A 23,250-nucleotide genomic window follows, 5' to 3' on the forward strand; every position below is an offset into this window, starting at 1 on the left:
TTTAACTTATGTCAAGTGGCTGGGACACGTCGGAACTCTGCAAAGGACCGGGGCATAGACACACTTCGCCCCCACTGGAGACAGCGGGCTCAACACTCAACACGCAGGCTGCATTGAGTACCAGCTGCCCACCCTACCCCACTTGCCCCGTTCGCTTTTCCCCTCCCCTCCCCACCCCTCTCCCGAGACGGAGATGGTACAGTCCACCACAGGGCGCCTGCGCAACGGGTCGCGGGGCGGAGCCTTCCCCCGTGTGTGAGTCAGGCGAGGAGGAGACGCGGCGGTTGCCATTTTGAGGGCTTCTCCGCTCGGGCTGCTGCCGCTGCCGCTTCGCCGCCTTCCGCGCCGCCCGGACCGAGAGACTCGCCTGCGCCATCCTTCGCCTCAGAGGGGACAGGAGCGGGGGCTTCTCTCGCTCTCTCGCCTCTTTCCCGCCGTAGGAGCCTGTAGCGCAGGGACTTTCCCCGGCCCAGCCTCGCTCCGCCGCCGCCTCTTCCTCCTCCTCCTCCTCTCGTCCTTCCTTCCTCCCTCCCGCCGCCTCCGCCGCCACCATTTGCCACCCCCCGGCGGCTCCGGGGCGCCGAGCTTAGGCTATGGGGACCAGGCTGCTGGGACTGAGCAGCGGCAGAGCGGGCGGCCCGGTCACCGTGAACAGCGCAGCGGGGATGGCGGAGCTGGGCGGCTTCTTGGTGGCCTTCTCTTGACATGGCTCCTGCCCGTGCTGCTAGCAGCGCCGCCGCCTCCGCCTCCACTGCTCCACCCGCGCCCGCCGGCTGCGGGTAGCGAGCCAGGCCACGCCACAGTCTCCGGTCCGGTTGGGTGTCTCTTGCCGCCTGAGCCTCCCGCCGCGGGGGCTTCCAAGGAGAGGGGGAGGGAAACCGCTTAATTACTATTATTTTTTACGAAGAGGGTGTGCTTGTGTGTGCTTTTTTTGTTTTTAAAAAGCACAACAACTAAACAGCTAATAAAAAAGGGGGAAGGACGGGTTAATCTTTTTTCCTTTAAATTTTTTTTATTTATTTCCGGGAAAACGCGTTTTTTCCCTTTCCAAATTTATTCAAGTTCGCTGCGACAAAAACCTCTTTGCAAACTTATTTTTTTCCAATTGAAATTTCTTTTGGCGTGATACTTCCCTTCCTCTCCCTTTTCCCCCCGCCCCCTTTTTTTCTTCCCCCCTCCCAAGAACCCGAGTTGTTGGTTGTTGACCATGAATGCAAGAGTGAATTCCGGGCCGTAGACTTGAGTGGCCCCCGCTGCGCTGAGCACAGGCCCGCCTCTTCCTCTTGAGCAAGGAAGAGAACAACCCCCGCAAGGAGGCCAATCGCATCAGCCATGCCCAGCCCCAGTTAAAGCGGCAGAGGGGAGGAGATTTTTTTTTGTCCTGCCCGGGGCTTAGACTGAGGGAAGGAAGGCTAGTGGGGTGGGTTGTAGGCCTCTCCCTCATAGGGGAGTGCTAGATCGAGAGATCGACTTGGGATTCAAAAGGCCAGATAATCTCCCAAATCTTCCCTCCACCTTTTTATCAATGGCCACCATGATCCCTCTTCTCTCCCACAGCCGCAGCCTCAGGGCAACCATGTGCCTGATGATGAGCAGGATGAAGTTAGAAATGACTCTGCTGTTTTCCAAACTCCTTGCTCCTCTGCAAACCAGCACACTGTTGTCTGTGGTTGATTATTTTGTTGTTGGTAGGGAAACGTCTTACCTCCCAGGACATCCACTCCTGTTCTGCACTCCCTCCTTTGCTTTCTACCAAGTCGAATAATTCTTGAAAAAAGAAAAAGCCAGGCAGCATAGCAATAGCAGAGATCTTGAAAATAATCAGCAGTCATGAATCTGGGCGGGATAGAACACTGTCTTTAATTTCAGTTTTTTGTTTTTTTGGGGGGTGGCAGCGTGGGGCAAGAAACCCGCCCAAATGGATTGGGTCCATGCCCGTTATTGCTTTTTATTCTACACACAAATTGTGATAAGATTTTTTTCCCATTCTTGCCCACTTATTCCTGTGGTTTAAACTGTGTATATCAGTGTATTTTCTTCAAATTTCTTTGGGCTTTTGACAATACTGCGCAAACTTTTTGTCCAATGATGGTTGGACTAATAGTTACTTTGTTTTATGACCCCTCTAATAAGACAGTCTTGTAAAACATTTGCCTAAGGTGCATTTTTGGGTTACGCCTGTGTTCTATTGATTCAGTGGTATTAGCAGGAATAAAATGACTTGTTTCTGTTGTACTTGAGTCTTATGAAAAAGGGCCCATAGTTTAGTGAAGGTTTCAAAAGGCTTTAGTACCATCTGTATTACAAAATGGGGGACCCAAACTCCCGGAAGAAACAAGCTCTGAACAGACTTCGTGCTCAGCTTAAAAAGAAAAAAGAATCTCTAGCTGACCAGTTTGATTTCAAGATGTATATTGCCTTTGTATTCAAAGACAAGGTAATTTCCTTTTTGGTTGTTCTACTTTTGTATTGAGTGACTCCATACCTCTGTTAGCACACTCAAAATTATAATCTTGAGAATGAATGTGGGGAGCATTGTAAAAATCTGTTAAACTGTGTTTTCATCATGCCTAGGCTGTAGCTTTGATGCTTAATTTTGAATCATGTTCATTCCTTATGCGCTGGGTATCTTAACAAAACCTTGCACAGTTTTCAAAATGCCATGTGAGAGTTAATACTGCATTATGGGCTATGGTTGCACACAAATCTGGGGAATACATAGAACTGAATTTTAGAGACTCAGCATTTTGGATTATAATGTGAAATGCATTTTTGCTTAAGCATGTACTTCAGCATCCATTTATCTCTAAATTTAGGTTTGCAATAAGTTTAGGGTGTTACCCAGTTCTTAGGTTTGCAGTAAGTTTATTTTTCTTAAGTTTTGAAAGCATTGTAATGACAGACTGCTTAGAAATGAATGAAATGCAACATGTTCTTTGTTTTCCCTCATTAGAGGAAAAAGTCGGCGCTCTTTGAAGTGTCTGAAGTGATACCAGTCATGACCAATAATTATGAAGAAAATATCCTGAAAGGCGTGCGGGATTCCAGCTATTCCTTGGAAAGTTCCATAGAGCTTCTACAAAAGGATGTGGTTCAGCTGCATGCACCCCGCTATCAGTCTATGCGCAGGGTAAAACAGTTAATGTTCTGTCATTTTGTTTCAGAGAACAACATTTTAAAAGGCTATTAATGCTGCTAGTAGTGTTTCTATATCAAAGATCTAGATATAATCAGGATTAAAAGGACTGCTTTAGATGTACCCAATGACTTACACGTCTTAGTGGGATTCCCCCCCCCCTTTTGAACAGACTACGCACCCAACTGCTGATGGAACTTTTGCAGCATAGAGGGGGTTGAAGTGTGGCTATGTGGTGTGAAGTTCAGTGTGTCGCTGCATAAGGGTTTTTTGGATGCTGCCTATAAGGTGGTAAATCTGTACAGTGGACCCTTAAGTTATGTACCACTCTGGATACGTAACTTTCAGGTTGCGAATGCAGCAAACCTGGAAGTGTATACTTCTGGGTTTTGCCATGTGCACATGTGCAGAAGTGCTTCGCGTACCGCGTGTGTGCGCGCAGAAGCGGCATCTCCAGTTAAGGACTTTTCAGGTTAAGTACGGACCCCCGGAACGAATCTAATTTGTACCCGGAGGGTCCACTCTATTTGAATATTCTAGTATGCTTTGTCTAGAAGACATACTGATTTACTTGGGTCTTTGACACCATCCACCCTATTCTCTTGACTGTCATTTAAGTTATTTTAATGTTGTATTTTTAATTGTAACCCACCCTAGGACAGGTGGGTAATATTAATACTACTGCTAAATAATAATAGTTTTGTTGCTGTTTTGCTCTATCCCTCTTGTATTGTATACATCACTTAGAAACTTTGTTATTAAGTGGAATATAAATTATTTAAGAGTTTTCATTATCCTGGCCCTCAATATTTTAACAAGTTTGTCTCTTGGTAAAAGTAGATGTGAGAAAGAGGCATGGAGAAAAAATTAGAATTGTGGAAATGGAATATTGGCAGAGACATCTGAGATGAATGATTGCTTTATATCTCTTGCAGAAATTCAACATAGTGGCTTAAGTTCTATTCTGAGAAAGGAGGGGCTGCTTCTGTTCACAATCTAGCAGAGGCTTATCCTGGTGGAAGGGGAAGCAACTTTTGCAAAGCCCCTTCCCCCACTGTTCTATAGGGTTTCCTATCCCTCAAACTTTTTTTCCAGGGTGGGAACAAGAATTGCACAGGGAAGTGAGAATTGTAGAAAGCTTCCTCCCATTTCTGGCAGAAGTGTCCCATGAGTGGGAAGGGAACTCCGGATTCAATTCATACCTGTTGAACTGAAACAAAATAGGGAATAAACTCTTAAGCTAAAAATACAATTATTATAAGCTGTGTTTTTGAATTTAAATATTCTTGATGAAGACAGCAAGACAACATAAAAATGTAAATGTGATAAAAGTGGGTGTATTTGCCGATGGGCATCTAAAAAACTATCCTGAGGGCATCATTTTAGTTTGGGCAGTTTTTCAAATCCATAAAGTTTGTTCCCATAAGAATTAAATTACTAGGACTGGGTTCCGATTTCCACATTATAAATGTTAATGTAAAGTTAGCAGATAGGCAGGGTGTGTTGTAGTGCTTAAGAATAAAATCCTATTGTTACCGATGTATGAAAGGTATACAAACCATTTGAATTACAATTATATTTGCTTCTCAAACGTATATATATGTGTGTGTGTGTTCTCCCACTAGATTGTTGCGACACTATTAATTTTATTCATGTCCTTAACAGGATGTGATTGGCTGTACGCAAGAGATGGACTTCATACTTTGGCCTCGGAATGATATTGAGAAGATAGTCTGTCTTCTGTTTTCTAGGTGGAAGGGATCGGATGATGAGCCCTTTAGGCCTGTTCAGGTATGATACAGGTCCCAGGCAGAGTGCTACTAAAACCCAAATAAGCCATTAGCACTTTTAATGAATACCACTTTTTCTTTATGGTGGTTATAGTGAATTGTGGTATATTTTTGTAATCATTAAGGTGTTTGTATGATTACAAAGGCAGAATGTTGTCACTGAATGTACCTAAGCAGATGTTTTGAAGTTGCTTAGTTTATTTTGTCTCTTGATTGGTAAACTTGCCAGAAACTTTTACCAATAAGTATGGAGTACTGCATCTGCGATAGTCGTCATTTTTGTTTACATAAAGTTAAATATGGGGTTCTTCAAATGTACTGCCATTAGAAAAGGGGGAGATACTGACGTAATAATCAGTCTAATTTAAACTATATCTCCATTAGCCATAATTTCAAGTTGTTCCTGAGATTTTTCTATTCTGCACTTGGATGCATTGCATACGTGAACCTTGACTTTAGATTGGTGTTCCTTGAACATATTTTATTTAAACTTTTTTGTTACATATTCCCCACCCCACCCCACAGGCCAGGTTTGAATTTCATCATGGTGACTATGAAAAACAGTTTCTGCATGTACTGAGCCGAAAGGACAAGACTGGAATTGTTATCAACAACCCTAACCAGTCAGTGTTTCTCTTCATTGACCGACAGCACTTGCAGGTAGCCATCTCCCAGTGCATACCTGTTTTTCCTTATGCTCTTGTTTGCCTCTTTTCTATTATTTAACAGCTGTCTGCTTGGCTTCACTACAGTTAAGAGGTACAGATACAAGCAGTTGTCATGACAGAATGCTAAATGATCAGCATTCCTTTTCTATGGCATAATGTGCAATATGTTCCAAACAGTAAGTTTGTGGGATATACTTTATAAGTATTGAGTTGCTCTGCCTTGAGTGCAGTGAAGCCATCTGATTGGGTGTATTTCTATTACATTTAGGAACTGAGGTGGTGGGGATTTGCAAGTGTGCATCAGTATCATTTGTCATTAATTGAGATTGTTTCTGCTCGTCCGCTTTTGAAACACAATAAGGATTTGTATATGTACTTAAGCGAGAAAAGATGGTACAGGTCTCCTGTTGGAGAAGGCAGATTTTAAAAATCTGGTGATCAATTTATATATTCAGCAAGCACCATAAATTCTTTGTTATGCTTTTATGTTGCACCACCATTAGTTTCATTTTCTGTTGCTTCTGCAAGGGTGAGTTGAGGCAATATGTGAAGTTTGTTTTTCCACACAGTGCTGTTTATAAAATATACTCTGTCCTGAAATAATTTATGTATCTCTTTCCAGACTCCAAAAAACAAAGCTACAATCTTCAAGTTATGCAGCATCTGCCTATATCTGCCACAAGAGCAGCTCACCCACTGGGCGGTTGGTACCGTAGAGGATCACCTCCGTCCTTACATGCCAGAATAGGGTACTGGCCAGCAAAATGGGGAAGATCACAGAATGCAGGAGTGCAGTTTTCACTTTTCTCACCATTTATTCTTTCGGAATAGAAGAAAATGGACACATGTTCAGAACACTATCCATCGTGGAACTTGATCATCCTGGATTATTTTCTTTTATCATTTGTATCTCAGAACTTTTAAATTTTTTTTAGATGTTTTCTGCATGGACCTTGTGAAAGAGAATGCTCTGCATATTTCTGCATTGTATGAGCATCCTACCAAAATGTGAAACGAAGGGACTGTTATACACTGAAAGAAATGTATCTGAGAGCACAAAGTGATCATATATGGTGGTGTTCCCATTTGTGCTGGTCATGTCCCCTAATATCAGTATTCATAGGGTGAGGAATGAATGTAATGGTGTGAAAGCCATAAGCTTTGCTGTTAACACGATTGTATCAGGTTCATGAATAGGTCTATGGCTTGTTACAGTAGATGGCTAAATGTGGGAAAGAAATCTTTTAAGGAAAAAAGAGCATCTCATTTGGTGTAGGCATTAATTGCCTCTTTTATTTTGCTTGGCCTTGTTTGAGTTTCCTGGCATTCTCACTTTTGGATCTCTTTCCCCAGTTTGCTGTGTAACTAAATGTAGAGTGTTCTGTTGAGTTGAATACATTTTTACAGACCTGGAGTCTGAAGTAGCCTAAAGCAGCTAAATTTAAGATAGCAGCTGCAGAAACCACGTTGGCAGAGGATTATTATTTTTTTCCTGACAGTTGACTTGTGAACTGTAGGAAATACTGGTTTCCAAAACATTTCTTATGGAAAACCCTCTGAGGTTCTTTTTTGGGGGGAGGGGAGGAATAAAGCAGTTGTGGATTTAATTGTAAAATATTGTTTGGAGTGTCAAAGTTGGTTTTGACAGAACATATTTTGTTTAAGATTGTGCAATGAACATAAGGAAGACTACTGTATAGCTTTGGCAAAGGAAGCTTTGCTTAAAGGGTTGAGTAATTTGACTGAAGTAAATCTGTATAAGCCTACTCCCTTTGGGTAAAACTAGTGCTTATCTGTTTTAAAAAATCTGTATTTAGCTTTTGTTTGGAATTGGAAAAAAATTAAAAATAAACAAATTAGGTGACCAAAGACTTCTACGTTCATTTATTTTAAAAACTTGTAGACACTAGCTTATGACATGTCATAGCTTGCTTTAGGTAGACAGTCTTTGCATATGACAACAGTTAGATACATCAAAACGTATCATATGCAAAATAAGCTGGAGATACCAATTCAAAATCTATTGGCAGTGTTCACATGTAACAATAAATTAAATTTCCTGTTTTATTATGGATGAGTGGCAGTACATATTCATATTCCTCCCATGAGTGGGATACACCAGGAAGCTGTGCCTTTCTGTTACATTAGAACCAAGGATTACCTGCTCTTTAACAAGTGATTATCAGGAAGGAAAAAACAAACCATGGCATAAGGTTGGCTAGGGGTAGTTGCTTGTTAGGGACAAGCAAGCTCTGCACTCTGGTATGGACAGAACAGGAAGCAAATCTTCCTGGTTTGTTTCCTCTTAGCAGTAGCACAAGTGGAATATTGAGCAAGGTCTACCACTATGCTCACAGAAAGCCTGGCTTATAACACAGGCGTTGTATAAATGTAGATTTTCATAAGGTTTCTATAACCAATACATTAAACTTCTATATAAAACATGGCAAATCACTTTTGAAACCCAGTTAAAGGGAGAAGTATTCATAATAAGGTTATAATAATGCATGAAGGATTACAATTTGGATGGGGTGGAGAAAGTCACATTTCACCAGGCCAGAGATGTGCACCTAAAGTAGCTATTGGGAGCCAGGCTGATGTTACGAAGCACCAAAGGGTTTTATCCCCATTCCCAACCCATTTTAAAGGGGAAAATGTTCTGAGAATTAGAGTATATTTCCTTACCCACAGCACAAGCTTGAGTTCTTACACTGCACCCTCAGAAATTAACGTTATGGGTGGGGAACCTTTGCCTCTCCAAATGTTGAACTACAACTCTCATAAGCCTTGACTATTGATCATGTTGGCTGGGACTGATGGGAGACATAGTTCAGCAATATGGAGGGCCAAAAGTTCCCCAGTGCCCTTCTAAACAGTTTGGCATCCAAAGGATCCCAGGATCAGTCCACAAAATCTCCAGGTAGGACTAGGTAGGACTCCAGTTTGGAAAGCTAAAAAGTCACAGCTAGTCAGTGTTAACAACGCTGAGCTAGATGGTCTGACTTGGTATATATCTCCCTAATGAATCCTGCAAGAGGAATTGCAACACCAAGATCAATATGCAGCAATATAGGTTCTGCCATCAACAAACCACAGTGATCAAAACAGCTAAATTTTGTGAGCCGGCAATGAGAGCTGCTCCTGTCTATTAATACAAATGTCAGCCACGTAACCACACTTCTGAAAGTAGCAGGCATTTTCTATCTGTACTACCACCACCCATTCATTACACCCACAACCATTCCCCATTGCTAACTATTTGATTGGCTTCCCTACAGTTTTGCTCTCCCTGCCCCTCCCCACTTTTATTCCCTTGCTCAGATCGGGGATCTTTGAAAGCGGGGAAGGATGAGATAAGTGCCAAGCTCAAAGCTGCAAGGAACTGAAATACAATTTCACTCAGGCAGTCCAGATTCTAGAAAGCTTTTAAGAGGAATGAGTGAGAAGGAGCTATCTCACCCCCTGCCACTCCTATCACTGGACATTAGAAGCACTTTACAGAATCTGGGCCAGATTGTTCTAAAGCAAGACTAGCAGGCGTGCTGCTAGAATAATTCAAACTCTGCCGCTGTCATCTTCACCCCAACCTCCCAGTTTTGCATCAGTTCTCTTAAGTTTTAATGTCGTTGCTGGTGTTAGGAAGCAAATAGGACCGGCAAGGAATCGGTACTCTGTTGTTGTTCTTTAGTCGTTTAGTCGTGTCCGACTCTTCGTGACCCCATGGACCAGAGCACGCCAGGCACTCCTGTCTTCCACTGCCTCCCGCAGTTTAGTCAAACTCATGCTGGTAGCTTTGAGAACACTGTCCAAACATCTCGTCCTCTGTCGTTCCCCTCCTTGTGCCCTCCATCTTTCCCAACATCAGGGTCTTTTCCAGGGAGTCTTCTCTTCTCATGAGGTGGCCAAAGTATTGGAGCCTCAGCTTCACGATCTGTCCTTCCAGTGAGCACTCAGGGCTGATTTCCTTAAGAATGGATAGGTTTGATCTTCCTGCAGTCCATGGGACTCTCAAGAGTCTCCTCCAGCACCATAATTCAAAAGCATCAATTCTTCGGCGATCAGCCTTCTTTATGGTCCAGCTCTCACTTCCATACATCACTACTGGGAAAACCATAGCTTTCACTATACGGACCTTTGTTGGCAAGGTGATGTCTCTGCTTTTTAAGATGCTGTCTAGGTTTGTTAGGAAGCAAATAGGACCGGCAAGGAATCAGTACTCTATAGGCACACAATTCTGATGGTTGTAATAGACTGCAGCCACTTGGTTGCAAGTTTGTGGTGCAAATCTACCAAACCCACAGCAATGAAGGCAGCCTGGGAATACAGCTCCTTGGGGGCATGAGGCCTTTCCCAACCTTGGGCCCCCAAATATTGTTGGACTACAAACCCCATCATCCATAACCAGCAGGAGCAGTGGTGAGGGATGATAGTAAAGTTGCCTAATGATCGAGAACCAGACGGACTGCCTTATGAATCTTTGCGCCACCAGGAAAGGCAACCATTAGACCCTTGGGGATTTCAAATTACAATTTCCCACCAAGCTAACAATCTGCTCCTGGCCCAGTTTTAACACCAAAAGCAACAGTGTCTTGTAGCACCTTAAAGACTACCAGATTAGTTATTACATAAGCTTTTTTTTGGATTCTAGCCCACTTCAAGGAGATGCATGTACTACTGTATATACAGTTGGCAGGTATAATATGGGCATCGTCAAGATGGAGGAAGTTAACCTGAATCATTACTTGTTGGGGGGCACATAAATTCACACAAATTTGTGCATGTAGCACTAAATCACAATTTAATGTTAGCAGGCCAATAAATGTGCAGTGAATGATCATTTACAATAGCGGTATTTGGTGATAACATGATTGTTCTGGTTCTGCTGTGCTAATTCAGCAACTATAGTCGGAGAACTTCCCAACTTCCCGGCTTGTCAATCAGTGTGAACCAGGAGTTGTTGTTTTTTAAAAAAAACTAGTCAACTGCAAAACAAGGCAATGCCAAACCTCCAGTAATAAAGCTAGCTTGTTTAAACCAGAGTTTGTCGTTAAGAATTCATAGTTCATACTTAAATATAAGCAAAATGGAACCACGGGTTATTTCTTATTCCAGACCCATAGAAGGATGGATGGAGGGGACAAACAGAAGCCTGGGGCTTGGCTCACAGAGGCTCATGCAAGAAAACTAAATCATTGTTTAGTGTTTTTTCCAAGCTGGCCTGTTGTGAATAAATTTGAACTTTGCAGAGAAATGTCACATAGTAGATCCAATATCATTTTTGGACAGCACATAAGTGGGTGCATTATGCCCTCAAACCAAATTTTTCTCCTATGCTCTATCCTAATTGTAATTAGCAGTAAACACTCTCCATTTACATAATTGTCCCAAAAACACAAGAGGAAGAACTACTCCATAAAAAAGATTAAATATTAATAAAAGAACACAAAATCCAAATTAGCTAAACCTCATTGGACAAGGTGAACATTGGCTCTCATTATAAACATCTGTAATGATACAATCAGACTGGCCTCCCTTGACTAGTTCCATAATGAAGGTACCATGCTTGATCAATATCTGCATACTTCCACTTCCACCTCAGATGGTCTCCAGAGCAATCCTAATAGACATAAGGGCCCATAAATTATAGCTTTGACATACATCAAAATAAGAATATAAAGGCATTCTGTGATATGCCTCCAAAGTAAGTTTTCAGAACTAGAAAACACCCACAACTTTTTTAGTTGTGAGAGCCCCTTTGTAGGCCAATAGTGCAATCCTACATATATCTACTCAAAGGTAAGTTCCACTAAGTTCAATGGGGCCAAATCCTAGGTGAGTATAGGACTGTAAAGGTAAGGTAAAGGTAAAGGACCCCATGACAGTTAAGTCCAGTCAAAGGCAACTATGAGGTTGCAGCGCTCATCTCGCTTTCAGGCCAAGGGAGCTGGTATTTGCTTTCAGGTTGAGGGAGCAGTGCTTGTCCACAGTTAGTTTTCTGGGTCATGTGGCCAGCATGACTAAACTGCTACTGGCGCATGGAGGACCGTGACAAGTGCCAGAGCGCAGGGAAACACCATTTATCTGCAGCAGTACCTATTTATCTACTTGAACTTTGACGTGCTTTCAAACTGCTAGGTTGGCAGGAGCTGGGACAGAGCAACGGGAGCTCACCCCATCGCGGGGATTCGAACCACTGACCTTCTGATCAGCAAGCCCAAGAGGCTCAGTGGTTTAGACCACAGGATCCTGTATTCTAAATCAACTGGGGGGCGGAATACACACAAGCAAGTTTACAAAACCAAGTTTATTGAAAACTGTTGAGTTGTCACCATACTGAACTTCCTTTTAGCACAGGGTTCATGCTTTAAATTCATTATTTTGGGAGGAAAAGTACCCTTTTAAGATCAATTCACTTTATACATTGTTCAATAATATCTACAAATCAACAGAGGAGAAAGTAGTAGTTTATGCTTAGTTTGGCAATCATTCACCACTGAATTCAAAGTATGCACTGGTCAGTCCAAAGGCTTTGGCTGAAAAGAGCAACACAGAAGTCATCTGCAAACATTCTCAGCTGGACATATAGCCACCCATCTGCAAAGAGGAGGACTCCTTCAATTTGCAGAAGGGACTGAGATTTCACAGAGACTTCTTGCTGGAGTAACCATGTGTGTACATGTGCACACAAGAGGCAATTTTCACCAATTCCTCCTTTCCTCCTGCAGCCCTTGGCACCACCTCTCATGCTGTTCTGGAGGCTTCCTCAGCCATTGAAAGCAGAATCCACCCCATCACCACTCCTTCTTTCAATGAAAACATCCTGGAGGCAGAGGCCTACCCCTGGGGACTCTGAACCCATCCCAACCCAAAAGCACCAGCATCAGAACCTCTTCCACAAATGGTTCCCAGGTTTCAGATGCTGGAACACTTGAGTTCCATCTTTTCTTTGTATCTTTCTCTTCAGGGCTTCAGAAATCAAACCAGTATTAATCACAGCAACACATTTTTTTTCTGTCAACGGCAAATTGTTGCTATTTACATTTGTATCCTGCTTCCTGGCGCATGCACACACAGCATCCCTTCCAATCCCCAAGAGATGGCTTACAACAAAATACACATGGAATAATAAACATGAACTTGAACCATCACCTTAGTTTACATGAACATTAAGGAGGATTCAGGTAGTGATATTTCACCCCTAGTGGCTGTACCTATGAAAGTGTTTTGTTCAGTTAATCCATTCTCATCTTTACTGTATTGCTTTGTTTGACTTACTTCCATAAAGTAATGCTACCCCGTTCTTCTTCTTCTAGGCCCAAAGCTTCCTTCTGTGATTATCCCAGGTATTTGGTATGCCTCCCTTGGGCTATCAATTTCCCTGTCGCCTTGTTTCTTAAGTCCACATTGGCAAAGGCCAGTGTTCTTCCTTGCTTCAGAATCTCCGCAGTGATCTGGATTTCGTCTCCCATCTTAGCTGCTGACATGTAGCTTGAATTTGGAAAGGGGGGGGGGAGAGAGAAAGAATCCTTACATTTATGGTTCATCTCTCCTTCAAGGAGCTCAAGACAGCATATAGGGTTTGCTTCCCTCATTTTATCCTCACAACCACCCTGTGAGGTTCAAAACTTATCTGATAACCCACACCTCTACTTTTAACTACCATATTTTTTGCTCTATAGGACGCACTTTTTCCCCTCCAAAAATGAAGGGGAAATGTGTTTGTGTCCTATGGAGTGAATGCAGGCTTTCGCTGAAGCCTGGAGAGCGAGAGGGGTCGGTGTGCACCGACCCCTCTCACTCACCAAGCTTCAGGCAGCTATCCGCAAGCCTTCAGAGCACAGCAGGAGTTCCCGCCGCGCTCCGAAGGCTTGCGGATAGCAGCCTGCAGCCCGGGGAGTGCAGTGCCAACTCCCGCTGCGCTCCTCGGGCTTCAGGCAGCAATCCGCAAGCCTTCGGAGCGTCCCCAGCCCCACAAGCTCCGGGAGCGGCAGCAAGGCTGCACGCAACCTTTCCACCGCTCCCGGACCTGTTCTGGGGGCTGGGGTTGGGGGAAGCTCAGGCTTCCCCCGCCCTAGCCCCGCGGCTAAAAACGAAGCCGTGCACAGCCTCTCCCAGCAGGAGAGGTTGCGCACGGCTAAAGAGGAAGCCAAGACAGCCAGCGGGATGGATCCCGCTCGCTGTCTTGGCTTCTTTGCTCTTTGGGGCTGGGGGGGGGATTTTTTCTTTCTTTATTTCTCCTCCTAAAAACTAGGTGCGCCCTATGGAGCGAAAAATATGGTAATATAAGCCACGTAAGTTGCAGAGTCAAGGCCCAATTAAACGAAAGCGGGCACTGAAATAAATCTCGGATTTTGTCATACGTACGTAATATTCATATCCACACTGACTCCAGGTGCTGCTCTTTCGGTGTGCAGCAAAGCAGCGGTTGACACAACATCTACCAGAGTTGCTGTCAATCCTCCATGAAGAGTCCCGCCTCGGTTTGTGTGCTCCTCTTCCACTTTCATTTCACAGACAACTTTTCCAGGACTGGCAGAAAGAACTGTCATCTGGGAGCAGAGTGGGTGAGAGGAGAAAAGTCCCATTCTATTAAGCTTCAGTAGGTTTTCTACAGGATACTAAACTGAAATTAAATGCTTGCTTTTTAAAATCTAAAAGGCACATACGTTGCCTTTTGGTCTCCAAAACAGCGAACAGTAGGAGAAAACAAATGAAACCAGCAACAAAATAAGGTTGAAGTGTGCCCTTTTCTCCCTCAGGGTACCAACCATTCAGTGGTGCCCTTTTCAAGCATACTCCATTCTATTTCCCTCCTCAATGTTTTTCTGCTGTTTTTCACCCAATCCAAAGGTCAGCCAACATTCTGGACCCACTGAACTTGCTCAATCTTCCTACACACCAGAAACCTAAAGCACATGACCTGCCCCAAAGAATCATGGGAACTGCAGTTTACCACTACGCTTCCCAGCTCCCTTAAACTACTTTGCCCAGGATTCTGTGGGAAGGTCATATGCATTAAATGTGCTTTCAAAACCTCTTCCAATTATTTCTTCCTTTTTTCAAAAAGTTTCAGGTTTCAGTAAGCATATGTTACAAATAGCGTTTATTTTTAATTTCCGCAATAAGCAGTTTGATTGGCTGAAACTGGCTGGGGTATTTAGGACCAGAGGCATAGCAAGGGCAGGTGGTACCTGGTGTGAATTTTTTTTTGTCACCCCCCCCCCACATTGCAATTTTAGGAAGGTTGCCCAGAGTTGCGCAAATCCAACCAATGATCACATAAAACCGTGTCAGTGCCGCGGGGCGTATTTGCGCGATCAGTGGTCAGATTTCCGTGATCAGTGGGCGGCACTGGCACCCCCGTGAAAATCCAACCGCCAATTGCATTAAACTGCCGGGGATGCAAGTGCCACCCGCCGGGGTGTGTGTGTGTGTGTGCCAGGCTGATTGTCGGGTGTATTTGCGCAATCAGTGGGCAGATTTTCATGATGACGATCGCGTCAATCGCTGAAATCTGCCTGCCCACCGGGCGTGCAAGCGCCATCACGCCGATCCGCCCAGGGGGATTTTGTCAGCCCCCCTAGGCATGACACCCGGGGCGGACCACACCCTCTGCACCCCCCTTGAGACGCCGCTGTTTAGGACCAGGTGACCTTTAAACCAGTGCAATTTCTATGTAAACAATCTAATTAGGACACACCCAATAGTCACAGAGCTTCTCTGAACTGAGTGAAGTAACATCTTTGGGAAGCCACCACATAACCCCGCCCCCCAGTATATAAGTGAATGGTAGAGAAGGTAGTTTGCAATCTAAAGCAGTATTACTGAGGACCTCTCTCAGGAACACTGTAAACCTACGTTTTTTCTTTTTTTCCAAATATTTTTATTGCTTTTTTGTAACAACAACAAATAAAATAAATACTCTTACATTCAAAAATTGTAAACCTACGTTTTTTCAAGCGCCAATAGGCCCAGAGTGTTCACTCCCTGCACAACTTTGCTGCCCTATTCAAGGTGACCCTGGAAAGTCAGTAGCACATTACACACACAGGGTAGGGAACCTCAGCAAATCGCCTCCTGCTATTACCTTATTCAGCACCCGATCAAATCCGGGAGACTCCAGAAGCATTTTCACCACCGCGCGGAGAGACTGGATCTTAAGGTGACTCATGATTCAAAGTTCCGACCTTCTCTCGAGCAAGGCGCTATAGCCAGGCTTCTCACTAATGCAGTCAAGTAGTTGGGAGATCTCGGAGTTGCGGACGACACGAGGCAATTGCAAAGCTGCAAGATCCGTGAGCAGCAAATCGGCCCTGCGGAGCTCAGCGCCGGCCCTGGAGAACTGGAGGAACGTCTCTTGACAAGCCCCGCCTCCCTCGCTCGCTCCCAGAGTTCTAAAACTTGCTACTCCGCGTTCCATTCGCCGAACGTTCGCTGCCTTCGCCGAATCCCCGCCCACGGCGCCTACCCTTTCACCTCCCCGCAATCGGGGCGGGCTGCTAAGCGGGCGGGCGAGCGCAATAGCTTCAAGTGTCTTGCCCGTGCCGCGCCTGCGCGACATTTGAGCTTTGAGGGGCGTGGATTTGCAGAAGCTGGAAAACCGGTGGTGGTCCTGAAAGAAAACAGGGAGCGCGAGCTTTGAAAAAAACAACCCAACAACAAGAACTCACAAACAGGCAGATGGATGTGGGCAGCGTTGCTCAGGGGGTGGAGCAGGCGGTGGGGGTGGAGGAGAGGACGCCGGAGCAGCAGCTGCAGCCTTCCAAGGAGGAGGAAGAGAAGGAAGAAGAGAAGCGCAGGAAGCTCCTGTGTTTGGAATTTGCCTCCATCAGCGGCAGCGATCTAGCCGTTGCTCAGTGCTACCTGGCAGAGAATGACTGGAATATGCAGGTATGCCCTCGCTTCTCGTTTTAAGCACGTGCTTTATAGATCCCGGCGCATGATCCTAGCACACAACCAAACTCTGCCTCTTGGGCCTTTGTTGTTTGTTTGTTTTTGCAGAGAGCGCTGAATTCTTATTTTGAGCCGCCTCTTGAGGAGCAACCTATGGACGCGATGCCAGAGCCTCTCCCGGTGGAGGGGACCCTGTAAGTCTCCTGCGCCTGTAACTCATCCCTCTCAAGAAGACCTCGGGGTTAAAAAATCGATTCCCGCTTGTGTACAGATGCATGGGGGCCATATTGGTGCAATTGGACGGTGGTGCTGTCAGGGCAGTTATGTCAGAGGGGTTAAGATCCCCTCCCAGCCACGAGTTCACTGGGATGACCATGGGCTAATCTCTATTCTCTTAGCCTAGCCCACCTAGCTCATTCTCTTTGGAAGAGCATCACCTGCCGGCTGCCTTTACTCTACAATAGTACAGGACTTGAGTCCTTTAAAAGAGGCCCAGTGGATACAGAGTACAGTGGTAGCTCGGGTTACAGACGCTTCAGGTTACAGACGCTTCAGGTTACACACTCCACTAACCCAGAAATAGTACCTTGGGTTAAGAACTTTGCTTCAGGATGAGAACAGAAATCACACAGTGGTGGCAGTGGGAGGCCCTATTAGCTAAAGTGGTACCTCAAGTTAAGAACAGTGTCAGGTTAAGAACAGACCTCCGGAACAAATTAAGTTCTTAACCTGAGGTACCACTGTACACATGTTCCACCGGGACTCTTTTAAAAGCCTCACCCTGTATATGCCTCTGTAAGACATCCTAGTGGTATAATCATTAATATCTCTTGCACTTGGCTTGCCTGGCCCGGCCCACGGGAATGGTCGGTAGTGTAGTCAGATCTCTAAATAAGGTCTGGCTCCAGCAATTCTCCAGTTTTTAAGGCTTCCACAATGCCCATAAGGTAGCATTGTTTCAGGCCATTGTGGAAAACTTACATATTGGTTCCCTCTGAGACCTGCCATTTAAATTCCCTCCCATGCCCCAGAGTTCTGCCATACCAAGGGTGCCCTGGGGCATACTAGTGCTGTGTTTACATGGCTGATGAGCACTTGGAAAAAATGAAACTGAGTGGGAGAAAGGGGCAGGCTGCAGGAGTGGCCTCTGCTGCTAAGGTCCTAATCCAGATGGCAGTAACCTGTATCTGACCTACCGGGTATCGATTTGTACCTTCATAAACCGGCTCCACTATGTCAGGCTGAAACTAAAGCCATTTTCACAGCTGGCCAGCATCTCAGAATACCTTTCTTGAAAATATGAATGGGGAAGCAATCCCAAGTATGGGAAGCCAGAGTAATTTACATAATTAAGTGAAGCCAGCATAGAGTATTCCAGATCCAAAGTCCGCTCAGGACTTTGAACAAGCCTAAGACTGGCAGAAGGGAAATAAGTCTTTAATATAAAGTCTGATTTATGCAACTCTGTCATTCCCTTGGGTTGCCAAGTTGCTTGACTGAGCTGAACCAAGTTAGGATCCAGCATATGTGCCCCCTGCCAGATCCTGCCCCCCCCCACCCCAGAGCACTTATTTTTCAGGGCTGCTGTAAGTTCTGCTGGTTTTGGCTTGTCGTCAGCTGAGCTGGGATGAGACAGTTACACCAGCATATCTCTGACTGAGCTGGGGTTGATGACATGCCAGTTTAGCCCAACTGAACTGGGAATGTACTGGCTGAACTGGGGACCTGCCACTTCCTAACTCTCTCATTCTGGTGGATCTAGGGTTAGGATTATACCCTTTGCCATTCTTCACCTTTGGTCCAATAACTCATTGCTGTTATTTCTATTGCATGCATTCTCTTGCTGCTGTGTAGTGGTTAAGAGTTATGCATGATATCTTAGTTTTGAGCTGGGTGTTTGTTTTATTATTACTGGTTTCATTAGGGGTTGGATAACACAGTTGTATTATACAGTGTTTATTATTTTATGATGGAAGCTAGCTTCAGAGTTTTACTTTTAAAGGTGGCTTATCAATATAATAAGTAACTTGTGTCTGTGTTTTCTAGCATTGACCTAACAGATGATTCGACTGCTGGTAAAGTTTCTGCTGCTGTTAAAGAGGCGGGTCTTAGCCCCAAAGAGGATGACAGCACATTTTCTTTAATTACCTGGAATATAGATGGCCTGGATTTAAAAAACCTGCAAGATAGGGCACGAGGAGTTTGCTCCTATCTTGCTTTGTAAGTATCTATCACAGTGGTCCTATGGTACCTTTTAGAGTGTCAGCCTAATTAAAATCATTGGGATTTATTTCAAAGTAAGCAAGATTGGTATGCAGTTTTTTAAAAATCAGAATATTTCTACTATGCCATTTTTTTTCCTTTTACACTTATCTGAATTGTAGAGCTGCCAAGAATATGTAAGCCAGCCTTGCCCAGTCTTGTGCCTCTAGATTTTTTGGACTACATATCCCATCAGATGCAGCCAGCATGGTGGGATATGTAGGCCAAAGCATCTAGGGGCACCAGGTTGGAGGAGGCTGATTTAAGCATGCCAGCCTAGAAATACATAATTGATTTTAACCCCAGTAGGATCTGAATCTTCGCGGCTACTCCTTTTGCATACAAACAGTTAAATCTCAAGAGACAAATCTCAGGTTCATTACACTTCCTTGTGTTGCTTGTGCATTTGATTCCATAACTATATTTTTGCACAACCCTATGTGTGTTTGCATTGCATTGCAGCCATAATGTTATGAAGCAAGGCCAGTTGTTGCTTTTTACAGTAATTAAATAAGTTAAGAAGACCACTGTAGGATCATTGTATACTAAACAGCTTATCTGTTACAGTATGTTGCTTTATGTTCCATTGCACATTCCGCTTTCTCATTTAGGTACAGTCCAGATGTGGTATTTCTACAGGAGGTTATTCCTCCAGTTTTATCCTATCTACAGAAGAGAGCCGTCAGTTACACAATTATTCCAGGTAAAATGAAGTTACAGTAATTGCTATACATTTTTAGTGGGATAGCTGTGTTAGTCTGCTGCAGCAAGAACAATCAGGAGTCTTGTGGAACCTTAAAGATCTATTTATTATGGTATAAGCCTTCATGGACCACTTGGTTGCAAAAACAGTAAAAACCTCGGTGGTTTGTTGCCATATTTCAAACAGTGAAAATCCGGACAGCTTTTTTTAGTTTTGTCCAAAGTTTTGCTTTTTTGGCAAATTTGGAAAAAGGGGGGGGAGTAGTTTTTGAGCGATTTTTAAGGAAAATCACTTAAACAACATTGCTGACATGGATTGTCATGCATCCAGAATTTCCCAGATGTTTTCCACGATTTCCCCCTGGACCCTGCTTCTGACTGCACTATTCTGGATATGTCCTGGAAAGTCCAGACATATGGCAACCTTAGATTTACATAACATAAAAATAACATAAACCATGGAGTTGTATATCTGAAAGTTGTTCTATCTTTTCCAGGATGTCTGCCTACGCAACAGGATTTCCTCCGCCCCCCCCCATGCCCCATCAAATCTGCTCTGAAGGGTTGGGGGAACCCTGAGAATAGATAAGGTGGGCAGGGAGAGGGTGTCCAGTTGCACAGGTGATAATCCGTGCACTAAGGATGACTTGATGGATACAACCCATTTTTTGGAGTCTGAACAAGGCCACTGTCTTTTATTATATGGGATTTCTGAAGGAGACATCATTGTTGTTGACCTTAACTTTTTCTGTGTTTCTCTCTTCAGGTAATACTGATGGTTATTTTACAGCCATAATGTTAAAAAAATCAAGAGTCAGAGTTTTAAAAGAAGAAATAACACCTTTCCCTACCACCTCCATGATGAGAAATTTATTGGCAGTACATGTAAGTGAGTTCTTGCACACCTAGTTTATGGGCTTTGTTTGTTTGTTTGTTTGTTTGTTTGTTCCATACATACTGCCCAGGCTTGTGCCCAGGCGAGGTCACTTTGGTGCTGCTAATGCAGCAAAAACAACATGGGAAGCAGCAGTTACGAGTTACCGTTCTCTGCAGCCACAGCAGGCACTGTGATTCTCCAGTGGTTTGACTTCACTCCTGGAAGTGCAGTCCATTGTCTCTTGAGACAGACGGATGCCATTAACTGCATAAATGCACCAGAAGCAAAGTAGCCTAAAGTCAATAAAGAAGTGCACTCTTCCCTCAGCCCATCATCTTAAAATGTCTCTATTGTGGATTAAAATTTGGCCCCGACAAAGCTATTAACTAAAAGGTTAGTTGATTGTTAACTGTTGATTAAAGCAGTTATAGCCGCAGCCCTACCTGTTTGTCATCATGTTAGTCACAACAGTGACCCAGGCTAGGCACTGTACAGAAGAAACCAGAATTGGAAAGATCTATACAACGGTCCTTGTCATCTAGGAAAAGCTCCACCTTTATGTTGTCCAAAGATGGAGGACAACATACGGGAGAATTAACTGTTATTGTAAAGAAAGGTCTAGCTGCACTTAGCCCTGTGCAGAAAATGTAGTTTTATGCATCTTGTTCTTTCACGAGAAATTGCTGTAAAGAGTGGTGAAATCCTACTGCTGTAGCAGACTGTCGCATGCAGAAAATGTCGCTTTATGCTTTGTCTCTCGCTCTTCTTCATAGGCAACCATATCTGGCAATGACCTCTGCTTTATGACTTCACATCTGGAGAGCACTAAGGGGCATAGCGAAGAACGCTTGAATCAGTTGAAACGGGTGCTTGCCAAAATGACAGAGGCCCCAGAGTCCACTACGGTGATTTTTGGAGGAGATACAAATCTCAGAGACAAAGAGGTGAACTGGAGCAAAACTCCTTAGTTGTGTTGTGTTTATTTGTAACTCCTATCACTTACATGGGCTTTCCCCACCGCTGGTGACACAATTCCCCTTTGCCTATATATATATTTAAACACAGGTTTTGTTAAGGATTTTCAAGAACATGCATACAGAAAAGAAGAAAACAAATCATTCAGCAATAATCAGCAGTTGTCTTGCAAAATATTGACAACAAAGTAGACCCGACTAGCAGTAAAGAGCAATGAATTAACTCAGCATAAAACTACACAAGATATCGCAATTCCCTTATACCAAGTGATTAAACAAAGCCAGGGTAGCTATTTATTTCAGATAACATGTTTCTGAATTAGAACAATGTTGCTAAGGAGCAGTGATGGTGCTTCACAACAAAATTGGTGGCTCTCCCAACAAACCATATAAGAAGTGACAAAATCAATCCATGGCTCATTTTTGAAAGCTGATTATTGGTAGTATATTTATAGTACACTATTAACGCTTTCTACTTTTCTCCCCATCAGGTTGCTAAGCTTGGTGGTTTGCCTGACAACATTCTGGATGTTTGGGAATTCTTGGGCAAGCCAGAACATTGCCGCTACACGTGGGATACAAGCCAAAACACTAACTTGGATGCACGTTACAAGTGCAGATTGCGGTTTGATCGCCTCTTCCTCCGAGCTGCTTCTGCTGGCGGACAAATTGTTCCTAAGAGTTTGGATTTAATTGGGCTGGAAAAACTGGACTGCGGCAGATTTCCTAGCGATCACTGGGGTCTGCTTTGCAATTTTGATGTGGTACTATAAGGGGGGGGGGATGACTTCCACGCTGTGTATGAAAGACACTCTTATAACCTTTCCTGTCCCACCCCCCCCCACATCCTGCTGTATTTTAAACCAATTCTGGGATTGGTTCAAATTTATACGCTTCAGTGGTAATACGGTAATCCATGCATTACTGGAATCCTTGCCCAGTGAAAGGGCGGGGAGAAGACTTTTAAATGTATACTCTTAAATTCATTCCAGTTTATAGGTACTCCAGGATATATTTCCCTTCCAAGTTTCAATTCCAGTTCAAAATAGATAAATGAAAATGCTAGCCATATAATACTGTTTCAGTCTTCAGTTGAATAAAGAATAATTCAACACACCTTTCCGTAATCTTATATTGAACTCAATAAAGGTAGGCTTGAAGGATTTTTTTTTATTTAAACCACTGTTTTCAGGTAGCCAATTTGGAAAAATAGCCAATTGTTCTAAGGGGGGGAAGCGGGGAGCAACTAACTTTATCTATGGGCTGGTAATCCTAAGACAATTGTTACATTGCTGAAGTGTCATATCATTTCCTGTCTGTGAAGAAGGGGGGTGTTTTTTCAGGATGAGCAAGGCTTGCGTTAGAGATCGGCATTATGGGTACTCGATGATTCCCATGCACCAGTTGGAGTGCCCAAACCTTGGAGCCTTCTGATGCTGATTCCTGTCAACCTTTCCAAATTAGCAGGCAATGAGAGGAGGTATCTCCCCTACATATCTCATCCTCTCCCTTTGGGAGGCAGTATGGCTTAGGCCCAAAGAGAGAGACCACTGAATCAGCAGTGGTGAAGAGAACAAGGTGGAGTCCAATGGAAACATACTGGCAAAAAAGCTAGGACTGGCACTGATGGTAATGACTCTTAAAAGTCAGCAGTCCTAAAATAGATCCGATCATGTAATCAAATCAGGTAACAAAGGAATTGCCTCCTTACCAACGTATTTTCTCCTGGAGCCCACAAAACACAAGGTAGTGATCATCCGTTGTTTTGAAGCCCCAACGGCAAGGTATGATTGCCCATGGGTAGGTAATTTGCAGTATTCCCTCTACGCACTTGCAGTTTCCCTAAGTCACTGTGTGCTTGCAGGGAATTCTGAATTCCTCCCACTTCTGCATGTCGAAAATAGCCCTGCTACTGGATCTGTAGGCAGGATGTGATGACTGCAGAGTT

The 23,250-nt window shown here is 44.0% G+C and overlaps 4 protein-coding genes across 4 annotated transcripts in view; 2 read left to right on the plus strand and 2 right to left on the minus strand.

Moving 5' to 3' along the window:
* Positions 1–23,250, minus strand: part of NRSN1 (neurensin 1) — a 197,754-nt gene that overhangs the window by 1,268 nt on the left and 173,236 nt on the right. The window lies entirely within an intron of this gene.
* On the plus strand, positions 258–7,463 carry C7H6orf62 (chromosome 7 C6orf62 homolog). Its single transcript, XM_053396758.1, has 5 exons — positions 258–2,437; positions 2,954–3,130; positions 4,802–4,927; positions 5,452–5,586; positions 6,217–7,463. Exons 1-5 carry the CDS (start codon positions 2,309–2,311, stop codon positions 6,340–6,342), a joined length of 693 nt encoding a protein of 230 aa, XP_053252733.1. The 5' UTR covers positions 258–2,308; the 3' UTR covers positions 6,343–7,463.
* ACOT13 (acyl-CoA thioesterase 13) lies at positions 11,880–15,945 on the minus strand. Its single transcript, XM_053396763.1, has 3 exons — positions 15,682–15,945; positions 13,959–14,143; positions 11,880–13,082 (listed from the first exon to the last, which is right to left on the minus strand). Exons 1-3 carry the CDS (start codon positions 15,763–15,765, stop codon positions 12,929–12,931), a joined length of 423 nt encoding a protein of 140 aa, XP_053252738.1. The 5' UTR covers positions 15,766–15,945; the 3' UTR covers positions 11,880–12,928.
* TDP2 (tyrosyl-DNA phosphodiesterase 2) lies at positions 16,167–22,418 on the plus strand. The gene is made up of 7 exons (XM_053396757.1): positions 16,167–16,484; positions 16,596–16,681; positions 18,534–18,707; positions 19,361–19,452; positions 20,218–20,336; positions 21,102–21,272; positions 21,794–22,418. Exons 1-7 carry the CDS (start codon positions 16,275–16,277, stop codon positions 22,073–22,075), a joined length of 1,134 nt encoding a protein of 377 aa, XP_053252732.1. The 5' UTR covers positions 16,167–16,274; the 3' UTR covers positions 22,076–22,418.

This window comes from Podarcis raffonei, chromosome 7 (genome assembly GCF_027172205.1).
Source record: "Podarcis raffonei isolate rPodRaf1 chromosome 7, rPodRaf1.pri, whole genome shotgun sequence".
Taxonomy (NCBI): Eukaryota; Metazoa; Chordata; class Lepidosauria; order Squamata; family Lacertidae; genus Podarcis; species Podarcis raffonei.

Excerpts from the sequence above, each read along its gene's own strand:
- C7H6orf62 (XM_053396758.1), top strand. The coding sequence starts at position 2,309 with ATGGGGGACCCAAACTCCCGGAAGAAACAAGCTCTGAACAGACTTCGT. Across the intron at positions 2,438-2,953 it reads CCTTTGTATTCAAAGACAAG|AGGAAAAAGTCGGCGCTCTT; the intron begins GTAATTTCCTTT and ends TTCCCTCATTAG. Across the intron at positions 4,928-5,451 it reads AGCCCTTTAGGCCTGTTCAG|GCCAGGTTTGAATTTCATCA; the intron begins GTATGATACAGG and ends CCCACCCCACAG.
- ACOT13 (XM_053396763.1), bottom strand. The coding sequence starts at position 15,765 with ATGAGTCACCTTAAGATCCAGTCTCTCCGCGCGGTGGTGAAAATGCTT. Across the intron at positions 14,144-15,681 it reads TTGATCGGGTGCTGAATAAG|ATGACAGTTCTTTCTGCCAG; the intron begins GTAATAGCAGGA and ends CTCTGCTCCCAG. Across the intron at positions 13,083-13,958 it reads AGTGTGGATATGAATATTAC|CTACATGTCAGCAGCTAAGA; the intron begins GTACGTATGACA and ends TCCAAATTCAAG.
- TDP2 (XM_053396757.1), top strand. The coding sequence starts at position 16,275 with ATGGATGTGGGCAGCGTTGCTCAGGGGGTGGAGCAGGCGGTGGGGGTG. Across the intron at positions 16,682-18,533 it reads CTCCCGGTGGAGGGGACCCT|CATTGACCTAACAGATGATT; the intron begins GTAAGTCTCCTG and ends TGTGTTTTCTAG. Across the intron at positions 20,337-21,101 it reads GAAATTTATTGGCAGTACAT|GCAACCATATCTGGCAATGA; the intron begins GTAAGTGAGTTC and ends TCTTCTTCATAG.